The sequence below is a fragment of the Myotis myotis genome, unplaced genomic scaffold (assembly GCF_014108235.1).
Source record: "Myotis myotis isolate mMyoMyo1 unplaced genomic scaffold, mMyoMyo1.p scaffold_m19_p_2, whole genome shotgun sequence".
Taxonomy (NCBI): Eukaryota; Metazoa; Chordata; class Mammalia; order Chiroptera; family Vespertilionidae; genus Myotis; species Myotis myotis.
The window spans coordinates 159,044,726-159,060,546 of NW_023416324.1; the positions used below are offsets into that span (position 1 = coordinate 159,044,726).

At 40.1% G+C, this 15,821-nt stretch overlaps 1 protein-coding gene and 1 pseudogene across 6 annotated transcripts in view; both read left to right on the top strand.

Moving 5' to 3' along the window:
- LOC118676791 (protein mono-ADP-ribosyltransferase PARP15-like) overlaps positions 1 to 11,861 on the top strand; it is a 46,037-nt gene extending 34,176 nt beyond the window's left edge. For 3 of the 6 annotated variants that reach the window (XM_036351267.1, XM_036351268.1, XM_036351271.1), the window contains 4 exons: positions 1,951 to 2,160; positions 5,894 to 6,027; positions 9,079 to 9,253; positions 9,566 to 11,859. In XM_036351267.1, the coding sequence (XP_036207160.1) occupies positions 1,951 to 2,160; positions 5,894 to 6,027; positions 9,079 to 9,253; positions 9,566 to 9,855 (809 nt within the window). In that variant the 3' untranslated portion in view covers positions 9,856 to 11,859. Of the gene's footprint in view, positions 1 to 1,950; positions 2,161 to 5,893; positions 6,028 to 9,078; positions 9,254 to 9,565 lie in introns of all 6 variants that reach the window. The other 3 variants (XM_036351265.1, XM_036351266.1, XM_036351269.1) reach the window with 2 other exon arrangements.
- A 3,337-nt stretch (positions 11,862 to 15,198) lies between these two features.
- LOC118675122 lies at positions 15,199 to 15,368 on the top strand (annotated as a pseudogene).
- The last annotated feature ends 453 nt before the right edge of the window (positions 15,369 to 15,821 follow it).

Sequence of the window (15,821 nt, forward strand, 5' to 3'; positions counted from 1 at the left end):
TTACACTAGTATCGATGACCATTTCAGCACTGACTCCCAAATCAGCATTTCTAGCCTTCTCCAGAATCTCATCAGGGAGATCTCTCTGTCACCAGAAACATGCTGATATTACAATCCAAACTCATCATCATCTCTTGAGTTGTCTAATTTTCTAGTTTCCTCCTTTGGTGGCGCCATGAACTCCCAGCTGTCCTGCCACGCTTGCTTCTTTGTGTCCCAGACCCCTGTAGTCAGCAGGTCCTATTAAGTCTTCTTCCAGAGGGTAGTTCAGTTTCAGCCTTCTTTTTCATTTTCAAACTCATAAGACCACTCCCAACTGGTTTGCTGCTGTGTTTCCCAATTGGGTCCTCATTTGTGGAGTCATTAGATTGAAATGCAGTTACCCAGGCCCTGTGCAAGGCACTCGGTATAAAGCACGACTAAGATACAGTCTCTATCCTTAACCAACAAGCTCAGACTCATCCTGCTTACAGTTTCTAGGAACACTTTCCTCTAGAAACACTGGTCCCTAATCCAGTGTTTTCCCTGGGCACTGGGTGTTGGAGTGGCTACAAGCATTTTTGGAAAACAGCTAAGAAAGATGACATAGGAATACATTTTCAACATTTCACCATAACTTGGACCTAGCCTTGACTATTAGTTTCCCCCACTGATAGATAAGAACTTAAAGTATTAAAGCACAAGGTCACACAGCTAGAAGGCAACATAACTAAGTTCAAACCTAGGCAGCTTAGCCTGTACATTTCAACTATTACTTTTTTTTTTACATTACCTTTTATTTTTTTACCATTATGTTCTTAATTACTATCGTCTTAGCTAACATGGTCTTCTCTCTAATATCTACTATCTTCTATTACCACTCCAATTTTATAGCTGAGTAAACTGAAGTTTAGAGGTGTTGTGTCCCCCAAAATTCATCTATTGAGGCCTTAATTCCTACTTCAGAATGTGACTGTATTTGGAGATACAGCCTTTTAAGAGGTAATTAAGTTAAAATGAGGTTATTAGAGTGGTCCCTAATCCAGTGTAACTGGTGTCCTTGTTAGAAGAGGAGATTAGGACATTGATAACTACAGAAGGAAGACCATGTGGAGACAGTCAGAAGATGGCCATCCACTAGCTTAGAAGAGAGGCCTCAGAAGAAACGAATCTTTCCAACACATTGAGCTCAGACTTTCAGCTCCCAGAATTTTAAGAATATGAATTTCTGTTGCTTAAGCCCCCAGTCCATGGCACTTTGTTATGGAAGCCCTAGTAAACTAATATGTGGGATCAAATGACTTATCTAAGATCACACAGTAAATCAGTGGAGAGCCAGGACATAAACCCAGATCTTCTGCATCCAAATAGCATGTTCTTTTATCTGCACTTTCAATGCCCTTCAGCTAAAACCACTAGGAGTACACACTATGGAGATCTATGCAGCACCTCAGCAAGAGGTTGTGGAAAGGACTTGTTAATAGATTTGAGCTTGTGCTAGGCAACTTCATGGCAGTCACAAGTAAGTAGGGCTTTGCTTTGGATTGGATGCTTTCAGGAAGCAGACGTAATTCTATGATTAGGTATATTATCTGGAAGAAGAGAAGAGTGTAACTAAAGCTGTGATTGGTAACGAAGAACGATTGTTCATATTGGTCAAGATGGGGGTGTTGAGCCATTTATGGTGGTATGGATAGTGTTCATATTTTTGTCTGTGGTCAGACATGACTATGCAGCAGTCTCCTTTTGGCTTAATTCATCATGGTTACAGAGTGGTTACATTCGATAATGCTCTATGAAATTTGTGTTCAGCTGGAGAACACCAAGACCCGGTCATGAGTGCCAGGTCAGTTTCTGGCTGTCAGGTGTTGCTTTCCTCTTTCTCGGCATCAAGCACTGCATTTGCCAAATCTGATCACATGACCAACACCAGCTGAAACTATTTTTGTCACTTAAATTTTTTTTTTCCAGGAAATGCTGGGAAAAACCCAATCAGAGTTGCTGACGACATAATCAATGCTATTGTAGACTTCACACGGAAACATTCTACTCCATCATTAAAAAAAGTTAAAGTTGTCATCTTTGTAACTGAGTTGCTGAATGTATTCTATGACAGCATGAAGAAAAGAGAAAAAATAGCCACATCACCTACTTTCCAGTCCACATTTTCCAAGGCTGCATGTAAGATGTTCTTTTAAAAATCATGTGGTTATCTGTAATATCACTTAGAAAGTGTTTAGATGCGAATGCTCACTATTTCAATCAGTTTTAGGACTTTACAGAAAACCTCCTATAATACTTGGGAAAAGTACAAGAACTATGGAACACAATCTCCTGTCAACTAATTATTCTTCTGAGGGACAAAATCATGCCTGGGAAACAGGAATAACAAATGAGCAGAAAGAGAAGAGAAGGGCTGAGAAAGCAGAAAAGGGAAATAGACTTTGAAAATCCAAGCCAATGATCTCATGTTCTTCCTTTTTGTTTGGTATTGACCTTCAGTGCCTCTTGTAGCTATGAACTAGCTGGTCAATACTGGTTTATTGATCATCCACCTCTGGACAAGTTAGCCTGAGAACAGAAGCAGATGCAAGAAAAGAGAGGCCAGGGCCATCTGGCTGTACTTCATCATGAGCAAACAGATTCCTGCTGTGAAAGTATCTGTATCGACCTGCTCCTCTGATCTAGCCTTCTCCCAGTTTGTGACTTTTGTATTGCTGTTAAAATAACTAGAAACATAGCCTCCTCTTGCAACCACTGTTTTCACCCTTTTTATGAGCACTTACCCAGAAAGCACTGAGTTTTACTGGCAATGAGGCATACCTGTCACCAGCAGCCTTCCGAAACTGAGAATTGTCTGCCAGTAAGAATTTCATTTCTCCTTCCACGTACTTCCTGATAACTATTCTCCTCAATGTGCTGCAACACACAGTACATGTAAGATCTCCATGCACACACATAAAATAAATAAAAATACTAGTAGATTTGGCAGTAGCAAGTAATAGAAAATCCACTTTCAACTAGCGTAAGCAAAAAATGGAATTCATTGACTCACATTTCTATAAAGTCCAGACATACTTGGCTTCAGGCCCAGTTTGACCCAGTTGCTCATTTGATAGCATCTGGACTCTGACTTTCTTTATCTCTCATTCTCTTCTCAGCTGTGTCGTCTTTATTATCAGGCTCCACATAGTGAAAGATGGCTGCTCGCAGCTTCAAGTCCATATCCTTGTATGATCAGGCCCAATAGGAGAGAGAGAATCCCATAGCAATATATCCCATCAGGAATATGATGCTTGGGAACAGAAGTACCATTATAAGGCCTGTGATTCCTTCTGATTGGACCAGTTTAGGTAATCTTTGCAGAATTATACTAACTGGTCAAGCCAGAGTCACAGGCTCGATACTTAAACTGGAGGGGGTCACTATCTGAAGCAATGGAGAAGGGTTGTCCTCCAAAGGAAATTCAGGATGCTTTTCCCAGAAAAGGGGGAAAAGGATGCCAGACAGTTAAACATAACAAATAATATCTACTATAGTATCTAGGGATGTATAAATGAACATTTTTTCCCTTTGGTCTTTATAGAGGACATTTTTTATTTAAATATAAGAGCAGTAAGTCATTATTAGTAAAGTAAAAAAATAAAGTTAAACTTGTTCTCAAGAATTTAAATTGACATGAAATTTACATAATAAAACAGGAATGTTAAAGAAGGAAGGAAACAAAAAAATGGCTAAAATAAGCAGACAGGTGATCATATGGTACTTGAGGCAAAAACAAACAACAAAACTGCCTCACATAATCTTTGTTGTTATATAATAGGAATAATACTGATAAAATGTCAGATAAAAAGGAAGTTTATTGGCAAAGACAAACGTTAATTTTAGTAAGAATTTATCATATGGACTTCTTTATTTTATTGTTATTTTTAAAAATCCTCACAAGAAGATATGTTTATTGCTTTTAGAGAGAGGGGAAAGGAGAGAGAGAGAGAAACATTGATCAGTTGCCTTCTGTACACTTCCCAACCAGGATCGAACCCAAATCCTAGGTATGTGTCCTGACGGGGAATCAAACCCACAACCTTTCAGTGCATGGGACCATACTTCAACCAACTGAGCCACACCAGCCAGGGCTCATATGGACTTCTTTAAAAGAGAACTTAAAAGGGATAGCTTTGAGTTTCATTTGAGCAGATGATACACGGTTACTTTCCAATGTATATTAAAACTATTCATTGATTCGGAGAGAATTTATTGAGCACCAACTGTATATCAGACACTAGAGATATATATTTGGAAGTCATGTAAGTGGATGGGAGTTGAAGCCATTGAGCATGAGTTGGATTATCTGTGGAGAGTATAAAAGGTGAAGAGAGTGGACACTGAAGGCAGAGCCGGGATTCTTGGTGTTTAATCCCACCTTCACTCGTGGAGAGGAGACTGAGGCAGGCGCACAAGGAAAGGTGTAGGAGGGCATTTGTCTTCAACACTGGGAATGGGAAAGGAGAGAGAGAGTTATCTTTTAAAAGAGATTTATAGGGAAAGAGCTCAACAAAGTGCCCAGTACTCTTAAAGAAAGGTGGTTCAGATGTTGTTTTTTTATGAAGCACTGGGCTGTAGAAAAGATCGAGTGATCATTTTTTAAGTACAATAACCAGGTGTTTGTTTATAAAGGACTTGGCATCTCCTAAAGTGCTTTAATGCCTCTGACTTTATTTTTTAAACTTGTAACAATGTCATGGGGTGGTAGAGAGAACAGATCTTATTATCTCCAGTTTACAGATGAGAAAATGAAGATTTACATGGCTGGTCACAGGTTGAGGCTTATCAGGTCTTCTGACTCCAAGTGCTGGTAGTTTTCTGCTCTGTAAGCTCTTGGCGTGAAAGGAAGGGAGGGCCCAAAGAAACACTCCCCTTTCTTTCCATCTTGCCTGCTGCATTCAGAAAAATAAAGAACAGGTCCAAGAGGACTCTAGCCCGTAGGACTAGAAATGATTAGGCCAAAAGATCTGGAAGGGGTGGACAATGGGGGAAAGAAAAGAACTGAATTTGCAGAAACTACACACCCTACCATGGGGAAACTTTTCTTTGAAAATGGAATTTGAAAAGACCTCCCAGATTAGGGTGAGATGCTTCACTTTGTCACTAGGATTTAATTCCCTGAATGGACTTGGAAAACAGGATGGGAGTGCCCTAGATCCCTCTCCCAGGCCTGGCATATCTTTCACTAAAAATGGGTAAATTGTGGCTTTGTTTGTAAGGAGAAATCCTTTGGTTTTAATCTGTGGCATTGTGGCATTTTCTTCTCTAATGCAATCTGTCCATATTTCTACTAGTCATACCAACTCAGGACGCTGATGTCTGTGTAGCTCAGTGCGTTTAAAGTTTCTGGAAGCTATTGGAAAGCAAAGGGAAACTTTGAGCATCACCACTTTATGTGAAAGCATTCACTAAGCACTTCTGTTATTTTCTTTAGGTGGTGTTTACTTAGCAAGGAAGATGGGATACAGAACAATGTGTTTTAAATATCTTTAGCAGGATAATCATGTTGCAAAAGAAAAATAATAAAGAACCACACTAAATAGAACTGATAAAAGTGAAAACACCAATAAATTAGCTTTCATGTTTACATATTAGCTTCTTATGGCATTAATTCCATCGAAATTTCTGGGAAAATTATCATTTCAAGCTATAGTGAATCTAAGTTTATCTAAATATTTTTGCTAAACCATTAATTAACCTATGTCATATTAGTGTCAGAACTGTTCACTTCATCTGTGTTTATCAAATTTAGGATAGTAGAGTGTGTAGCTTCCTCCCACCCCAAAGACTAGGATTAGAAGAAAGAGCATTAAAAATGCCTAGGTTTTCAGAGATGAATGTCATGTTTCACCAAATGCTATATTTCCAGATAATATTCCTGAATACCGGTCTGACATGAATCAGCAGCTGTTTTGTATGATCCAGCTACAACCTGGACAGTCAGAATATGACACTGTGAAGAACAAATTCTCTCAGACTTGTCTTTCCTACAGAATAGAGAAGGTAATATTGCACTTTAAAAATGACTTCTTTTAAATATTGAAGAACTAACATGAAAACTATCTTTTTATATAAGACTCTTTCTTCTTTTATACCGTATGTTTTAATTGGACTCATGCAAGTTCCATAGACTTCAAATCTCATGATTCATGCATTCACAATAACAAAGGAGACTCCCAAAAGTTACATATATGTGTTAGGATACTTTCACTTACAATTCAAAAACCCACTGAAACTGATTAGAAAGAAGAAATGTATTGACAATTAATGGAAAGTCCAGAAGTAGGACAGTGATTGGAGCAGTTTGATCCAGTGGTTCGATGACGCCTTGGATCCAGTTTCTCTGAATTTGCTGTTCACAGTGTCAGCCTCGTTTGAAGGCAGGAGTCCCTTCGTGATTATAGGATGGCTGCTGGTGGCAACCAGAGAGTCTCGGCTTCCTCCATTCATATTCTTCAGAAGAGACACTGTGCTCAGTCTCACAATTAACAGATAAGAGTACCAGTCTTTGTGTTGAGTGGACCATTCCAACCAGTCCGGGTTGGGGAAGTTATTATATACTGATTGCCTTAGACCTGGGCTATTGGAACCCATCATGAGATTTATTTAACCCAACTGGGCTCCATTCTAGAATTATAAGGAGGGCCAACTCCACCCAAACCAGAAGTTGCTCCATAATGGGGATGAAGTGGAATAGATGTTCAGAGATTCTACAATGTCCATTCACTGTGCTGCATAAAAATAGTAGCCAGTAAAGTGTAGGAGTTTATTAGAAGGTCCTTATCATACCATAGGTATCAGAGCAGGGTGTGACAGCCTAGTAATTTAAAATCTAGCTGGTTCTTCCATAAATCTGTGTACTTAACTACATTAGAGCACTTATGAAATTGTGCTTTGGTAACTTTGCACATGCCTGAGTTCCCTGTTTGACTGCAGACTTTGTAAGGTAGGAATCACCTCCTACTCATCTCTGCATTCCCGTACTTAGTATATTGTGGGACACAATACCTATGGAAGGAATGAGTAAAAATTCCTGAGAAAGAAGAACCAGTAAAGAGAGACTGTGGAAGGGACATATTTTAAGGAGGAGATGCTTCATTATGTTCAAAGCTGTTGAGAGTACTGGAACCTCGCTTTAATTTGTTTACCCAATTTCTGCAACATTCTTGGCTCTTGTACTTCTATCATACCCATTTTGAAAAACACCAACTTTGGATTAATTCTATAACCTACCTTCTCTCCTGCTGCTGCTAAGTAAAATCATTACTAATTCATGATCTCCAACCTTAGCTGGACCCTTCAGGTACCTGGAATCCTCCCTTGCTTCCTCCAGTCAACCCCCTCATTCATTTCCTATTCCAAATCTTCATCATGAGGCTTCCATCATACTCAGCCGAATAGCTTTCCCTCTGCCTTTATCACTTGGCTTCCCCTCAATATCTGCTACAGTTGTCCACTCCCTTCTTCTTCGATCCTTCTTCTGTCTTTCTTTCCAGAACACCATTTGCTCAGATTTCCTACTCTCCCCCAAGACATAGATTATCTGGATCTCTTTCTGATGCTTTCCTACTCTGTGTATGTTCTCCTAATCCAGCCGTGGGCAAACTACGGCCCGCGGGCCGGATACGGCCCGTTTGAAATGAATAAAACTAAAAAAAAAAAAAAAAAAAAAAGACCGTACCCTTTTATGTAATGATGTTTACTTTGAATTTATATTAGTTCACACAAACACTCCATCCATGCTTTTGTTCTGGCCCTCCGGTCCAGTTTAAGAACCCATTGTGGCCCTCGAGTCAAAAAGTTTGCCCACCCCTGTCCTAATCCATCCCTTCTCACAGTGAGGGGTGATGATTTGTTTTCTTGTCTTTCTCTCCCTCTAGACTGAAAGTGTTTTAAGGGCAGAGACCCAACACAGTGCTTGATTCATACTAGATGTTCATTAGATATTAGTGAACTAAATTAATTTTCTAGAAGGAATGAGAACCAATAGAGAATGATTTCCTGAAAAAATGTTAAAGGACAAAGTTCCAAGGAGAGGATGGTTCATGGTTTAAAATGCTGTTGATATCTCTGGAAAGAAATAGTCATTAAATTAGGCAGTTATGAGGTGATTTGTGACCATAATTGGAGCAATGAAGAAAGAATATGATTGGGAGATCAGAAGGAATTATGGAAATAATTATTAAATGATTACAAATTTTTGAGTAGGAGTTTGAATGTCAATAAATTTCTAGGAATTCCAGGTAAACATTTTAATATAAATTTTAAGTTCTTTTATGTAAAATAGATACCAATAATAAGCAGTATTATAACATACAGATGTTTTTAGGCTACCCCTTTTCTAAAGACAAAAAGCTACTGTTAAACAAAATTTGTAACTTCCACGGCTGAAAGTCTTTTGAAAAGAAAGGGTTTTTTGGGTCATTGCTACCAAGAAAAATGACCAGGTCCTGAGGCGTGAAGTCTAAACCTCCTGCAGCAGTGCCAGGTGGAAAAGATAGCAGACTAGCCCTCCTGGAGTCAGCGAGCATTTTGCATCAAGTAGGGGGAAGAAGATGTAAGTACTAGTTTGAAAGAGTGTACATGGGCTGTAGGTAGAGAAAGAGTGTGGGGAAAGATGAAGCCGGGCTAGTTCTGGGATAGGCGCAGAGTTGGTCAGGCAGAGTGTTTGCTCATTCAGATTCGTGGTGGGCAACAATCTGGAAAGTAAATGTGTAAATAAGAAGCTGAGGCTCCTAGGGTTTGGTGGTACCTGGCTATTCTCTCGTTTAGATAATCTCAGCAAAGGCCGCCTAGAAGTGAATTCACAGTCCAACATATACTCAGGACTGAGAGCAATCTTGTTAGTTGTTTGGTCTTCCATGCTCCAGCCCACTGTAATTCAGTTTAGAACATATTAGAATTTTTCTCTTTTGTCAGTACCCACTCTGAATTTGCTGTTTATTTGCATTTTCTTCTCCTTCTCCTCCTTCTCTATATTGCTTAAAGGCCACAGCAAACACTACATTGAGCTTTATGGTCATATTCAAATGTTTTGCTCTTTGTCATTTGTAGATTGAGAAGATACAGAATGAATTTCTCTGGCAGAGCTACCAGATAAAGAAAAAGCACATGGACATCAAGAATGGCCATATAGATAATGAGAAAATCCTCTTCCATGGGACAGATGCACACTCTGTGCCACACGTCAATCAGCATGGCTTTAATCGCAGTTATGCTGGGAAGAATGGTAAGGAAGCAAGTAATCATACTGGTCAGAACGAGGTGAATGGATGTTCTAATGTTAACTATTCATACCCAAGCAGTGTAGCCATAGATGGCAGCCGTACTGTCATTGTCAGCATAGAGCTCATTCTGTTTCACCCAAAAGGAGACTGGCAACCTTTCCAGAATAGATGAAGGGAATTTTAGAAATGATGAAAAGTGGCTGTGGTGACCAAGAACTGCATTAAAATTTTATTTAATTTTCAGGTTTGTGTATGGTTCTGTATACTGTGATAATTTTATGTTCTTATGAAGGGTTTTGTCTTTCTCTCTGCAGCTGTAGCCTATGGAAAAGGAACTTATTTTGCTGTTGATGCCAGTTATTCCGCTGATGATAAATACTCCAGGCCAGACAGCAATGGGAGGAAACATATTTATGTTGTACGAGTACTTACAGGAGTCTACACACTTGGACGTGAAGGAATAGTTACGCCTCCACCAAAGAACCCTTACAATTCCATAGATCTGTTTGACTCTGTCACAGATGATATACAACATCCAAAGTTATTTGTGGTATTCTTTGATAATCAAGCTTACCCAGAATATCTTATAACTTTCAGATGTTAAAACATGGGATTAAAAAAAAACTTTAGAGGTGATTTAGTCATCTATTTATGAGAACAATTCATAGAATTTTTGTCTTTGCCTTTGGTTTGTTTAACAGATAAAACAAATCTCCATGCTAGGTATTATAATGCTGAAAAAAAGCCTTTTAAAATGCTTTCTTGCAATTTCTAGCAAATCTTTCTTCTGAGCATATTGATGGGTGGAAGCTGAGAAATATAAATGACACAATTATAGCTATAACTACAGACACCAAATCCATAAGAAACAAAGAACACATTTCTTTTTCTTCTATTGGAAAAGAAATAAGATGAATCATTCTAAAGCCAAGTTGTCATTGTTCTTATTGGAATGTGTTAAGATCCCCAACTGTGTTGAGCTAAACCATACTATTAACTGAATAGGCTGCTATTGTGAAGCTCGGGATTTTGCCTTCTTAAGAAACTCTTATTAGCAATAGAGTGACTGAATCAAAGAATATTATGTCAAATTTGTTGTGAAACAAATCAGGTAAAAATGTGTTATATTGATATCTAATGCTACACAACAAATTACTGCCAAACTTAGTGTCCTTGTGGGTAAAGAATTCAGGCATGGCTTAACTGAGTTGTTCTGACTTAGGTTTGTCGTTAAGTTGCAGTGAAGTTGAAGGCCGGGGATGCAGTCATCTGAAGGCTTTGCTGGGACTGGACGATCTGCTTCCAAGGGGAATCACTCGAATAGCTGGCAAGTTTTTGCTGGTTGTTGGCAGGAGTCCTCATTTCCTCTCCACATGGGCCTCTCTGCAGGTTGCTTTAGTGTCCTCATGACGTGGCAGCTGACTTATTCCACAGTGAGCAACTCAGGAAAGAGAAGGTGGAAGCCACCATATCTTTCATGGCCTAGCCTCTGAAGTCATACTCCCTCCTTTTTACAATATCCTATTGGTTCCATGAATCAGCTCCTTCAATGTGGAAGGTATTAAATAAGGCATGGCCCTCAGTAGGCAAGGATGATTGGGGACCATCTTGGAGGTCATATGAATAAGTGAATGAATGACAAATTGATAAAATGTTAGTAGTAAAAAGGGCACTAGAGATTATCTAGTCCTACTGTCTCCTCATCTTTCTCCCTTCACCATCTCCTAGGGCAAAAAGCCCTCTGGCTCTACTTGACCACTTCCAGTGCGCAGCATCTTGAGAGAACCTATTGTATTCCATTCCAGGACCTCTCTAAGTATCAAAAAACTCTTGCTTATACTGAGTTGAAATCTATTCTTCTGTGTCTATTACCTGCTGATCACTGTCCTACCTCCACTGACACAGAACATATCTCATCTCTTTTATAGATGTTGGCCCTTCAGATTCATCCCTTATATTAGAATGAGGTAAATTCTTAAAATATTCAGCAGCATATTTATCTTGGAACATTACTTTTCAAGAGTTGCAGACATTTAAGAAGTATTTATGTTATCATAAATAAAGCACATGCACATTTAAAGAGTACAGAAATGCATTTAAAAAATCTCCACCAAACTCCATCACCCATAATTACAATACTTTGAGGAAACCACTGCCAGTATTCTTATGTATTCCCTTCTAGTTTCTTTATCCACCTTCAAGAAAATAAAAATCGCACTTTATTCAATCAAAATAACATTTTATTCAATTACCAACTATACAATATTGTATCTACATTTTTCATTTAACATTACAAGTATTTTTCTCATGTTATTAATTTTTCTGCAAACAATCTTATTGAGTTCTGTACTATATGTATCATTTTCCCCTTACGTGTCATTAAATACCTTATATGTCATTTTAATTGTATTTTAATGTTGTTTTTACATATATGCCATGTCAAAATAGGGTGGTTACATCTCTAGATAAATATATGATTGGAATATGAGTTGCAAAGACCATAATCTACCTTCATTAACATTACTCCCTGGATTTCTTGAAGGAAATATAGTCCTAGAGAACAAAACAATGCTAAATAATGCTCAGATAACTACCTGGGCCTTGGCTCCCAGTCCCAGTGTAGAATTCTAATGAGCCAGGCTGGAGTATGGAAGAGCTCCTTTTCCTTAGGTAAGGTAGACTCTTACTTACGATGTAAACTGCTGTCTCCTGTCTCCTCTGGTGCTGTTTTTCAAGGACTCCCCAATTTATTTTGCTGTACTCCTACTTCAGCAGTAAAACACAGAAGTCTTGAGTAAAAAAGTCAAAATATCCTTGGGTGAGGGTTAACAACAACAACAACAACAACAAACAACATGATATTGATTTTTAGAGAGAGAGTGGAAGGAAGGGCAGGGGAGGGAGGGAGGATAAGAGGGAGAGAGGAAGGGGGAGAGAGACAGAGAGAGAGAGAAGAGATAGGAGAGAGAGAAACATTGATGTGCCTCCTGCACATGTCCTCACTGGGGCCAGGGATCAAACCTGCAACCCTTTGATGCTCAGGTCAGCACTCTAACCATTGAGCAACACCAGCCAGGGCTATACCTTTGGATTTTTAGGGAGGCTTCATCATGTAGGCACGATCAATAATTAAGTCAATTCCAGTCCCTTTTCCCTTTCTGGAGATTAGAGCACGGGGCTGAAAGTTATATAAAAAAAAATTAATAGTTGACCTCAACCAGATTGGAATCTGGAGGGCCTGTAGGGGGAACTCTCATTCTATGTTAGTCAAGAAGCTAAGTAAGAACTCTAGTTATCACAACAGCCTTCTTTTTACCATCCATATAAGAACTTCCTATGTATTTGTGGTGGTGAATTTGCCATGGCTGCATGTTCTGGGTTGCAGTTCTCTCTTTTTCCTGGAATAAACCCTTGAATATCTAGTTTCTAATTGTGACTTGGTCTCCCTGATGACCAGCCCCCATTTAGGAGCTCACCATGAGTCACCTCATTAGAACAAATGACATTACCAAACCCAGGAAATTCCAAGTTATTTAAGAACTTTTGTGTCAGGAACTAAGGTCAAATTTTAAAACAAAAGTTGCTCCTAATGCTGTTTTCACTTAAGAAATGACAAGGGTTTTAGGAACTGTGTGCCAGGAATGAGAAACAGAGATCAATATATACAGGATGTCCCCCCCAAATTTACTTATGAGCTGATAGCACAATAGATGTTTCTTGCTTTTCAGATTTAACCCATTGGAATGAATAATTATTCAAAGTGTGTATATAGTTTTTTTTGGATACCCTGTATTTTCCATTATCTCATATGAATCTTGGTTTTCACCACAACTATTAGTAAACATAGGAAGGGAATTTTGTAATTAGAGTAAATAACAATGTTAAAAGATGTTTGCTTCATCTCCCTCATTGTTTATATTATTTTTGTAGCCACCAGAATTAAATAATCTCCTACTTTATTTTCCTTATCTTGTTTAGAAAGACATTTTAAACACAATAATTTATTTCTTTGAAGCCCTTTATTACTTAACTATTGACCTTTTTACCTAAAATTTTAATTCTACTAGAGGTCCGGTGCACGAAATTCGTGCACGGTGGGGCGGGTGTCCCTCAGCCCAGCCTGCACCCCCTCCAATCCGGGACCCCTGAGGGGATGTCTGATTGACAGTTTACGCCCCATCCCACAGGGGCCTAAACTGGCAGTCAGACATCCCTCTCACAATCTGGCCCGCTGGCTCCTAACCGCTTGCCTGCCTGCCAGCCTGATCACCGCCTAACCGCTCCCCTGCCAGCCTGATGGCCCCCAACTGCCCTGTCCTGCTGGCCTGATGGCCCCCAAATGCCCTCCCCTGCTGGCCTGATGGCCCACAACTGCCCTCCCCTGCCAGCCTGATGGCCCCCAATTGCCTTGCCCTGCCAGCCTGATGGCCCCCAACTGCCCTGCCCTGCCCTGCCAGCCTGATCACCCCTAACTGCCTCCGCCTCGGCCCCCACCACCGTGGCTTTGTCCGGAAGGAAGTCAGATGTCCAGAAGATGTTTGGTCTCCCGGTCTAATTAGCGTATTACCCTTTTATTAGTATAGATAACTAAGGCCCATCAAATAAATAACTTTGACTTTTGAGAGGAGTTAGCTTGACATGCAGGCAGATAGGGCAGGGGCCAGTAGAAAACAAAGGCAGATGGAACATCATCAGGGGCAGACACGGCAATGAGCAAGCCTAACCATAGAAACCAACCTTGCAGAAATAACAATGTTTTTAGACTCAGAGTTGGAGGTATGTGAAACCAGGGAAGGGCTGCAACAATAAGGTGAACTGAGGCGTAGGAATAGGGGAAGTCCAGGTTCGTTGCTGGGCAAGAACAATTGAGGGAATCAATCAGGTGGCCACACGGTTAGATACAGAGTAGGCTTGTAACATATATAATCCCCTAGACCCGTGGTCGGCAAACCGCGGCTTGAGAGCCACATGCCGCTCTTTGGCCCCTTGAGTGAGGCTCTTCCACAAAATACCACGTGCAGGCGCACACGTACAGTGCGGTTGAAACTTTGTGGCCCGTGCGCAGACGTCAGTATTTTGTTGAAGAGCCAGTATTTTGTGGAAGAGCTATGCTCAAGGGGCCAAAGAGCCGCATGTGGCTCGCGAGCCTCGGTTTGCGGAGCCACAGTTTGCCGACCACTGCCCTAGACTAAAAGGCTTCAGTGGCAACCCATTATTAGGCCCCCTTCCTGTGCAGAGAGTCTGAATATGCTTGCAATACATTTTCCATGCTTTTGCTTAAATCTTTTGGTCTTTGATTTCATTCTTTAGCTTTGTGAGACACGATCCTGGGGGAAAACCTCAGCTTGCCATTCAGGTATCACTTTCACAAAATCTCCCTCCTTGGGTTCATCTTTCTGTCATGCTCTCTTATTGCGGTATACAAAGACCAGAGGACCACTATTATACAGGTAAGGCCTGAGGTTCAGGAAACCACATAAACAAATAATATCTAGAAGTTATTTTCTTAAGATTGTTCTTTGCTGCCAGGCAATCAAGGGATTTGAGTTCATCACTATTTTTCTATCAGTAATCAATATAAGGCCAACATATTAATAAGGAAAAGATTGGTGTGCAAATCAGACTAAAAGGCAATAAAAATTCAGGATGTAAATACAATAAAAAATTTGAAATAAAAACAAAAAGAAATAAAACCAGTTTTAGAATATCAAGAGGTGGCATCGCTTAGATTTGTCCTAGAGTTAGTAGACTTGGATTTAGTCCAGACCCAAGAACTAATGTGTTACTTGTATAAACTTGGACAAGTCATTTAAACTCTCAGAGCCTTGGTTCTTCATTTTTAAAAGTAAGATAATGATTCCTGCTTTCCTACTCTCCAAGGTTAAATAAGATAATACCAAAATTATATTGAGAAAAACTTTTGCCTCATTGCTACAGAGAGAGCAAGATGGGTCACCAATAACTCTACTGGAGCCATATGAGGAAATTTGGCCATGGTTCTCATTCTTGCCACATCTGTTCAAACCGCCATGGTCTGATCTGGAAATAGGGCCTCAACATGTGTAGCCAGTGTTTCCATCAGTATTTGAGGACATAGGCTTCATTAAGCTGGACTAAGTGAATTTCTATGAATGGGTCATTCAAGACATCTACCTTATGACAGAAGGCTATCTTTTTGTACATAAAAACAACAGCAACCCTTATAATACATCCTATATAATAAAACCCTAATATGCAAATCGATCAAATGGCGGGACAACTAGTGGAACGACCAGTCACTATGATGAGCACTGACCACCAGGGGGCAGACGCTCAATGCAGGAGCTGCCCCCTGCTGGTCAGTGCGCTCCCACAGCGGGAACGCTGCTCAGCCAGAAGCTGGGCTCATGGCTGGCAGTGGCGGGAGCCTCTCCCGCCTCAGCTGTAGGTGGGTGGTAAGGAGTGAGGGGTCCCAGACTGCAAAAGCCCTAGACTGTGAGAGGGCGCAGGCTGGGCTGAAGGAATCCCCCCAGTGCAGGAATTTCATGCATCAGGCCTCTGCTATATATATAAAAATAGCACAAACGATAG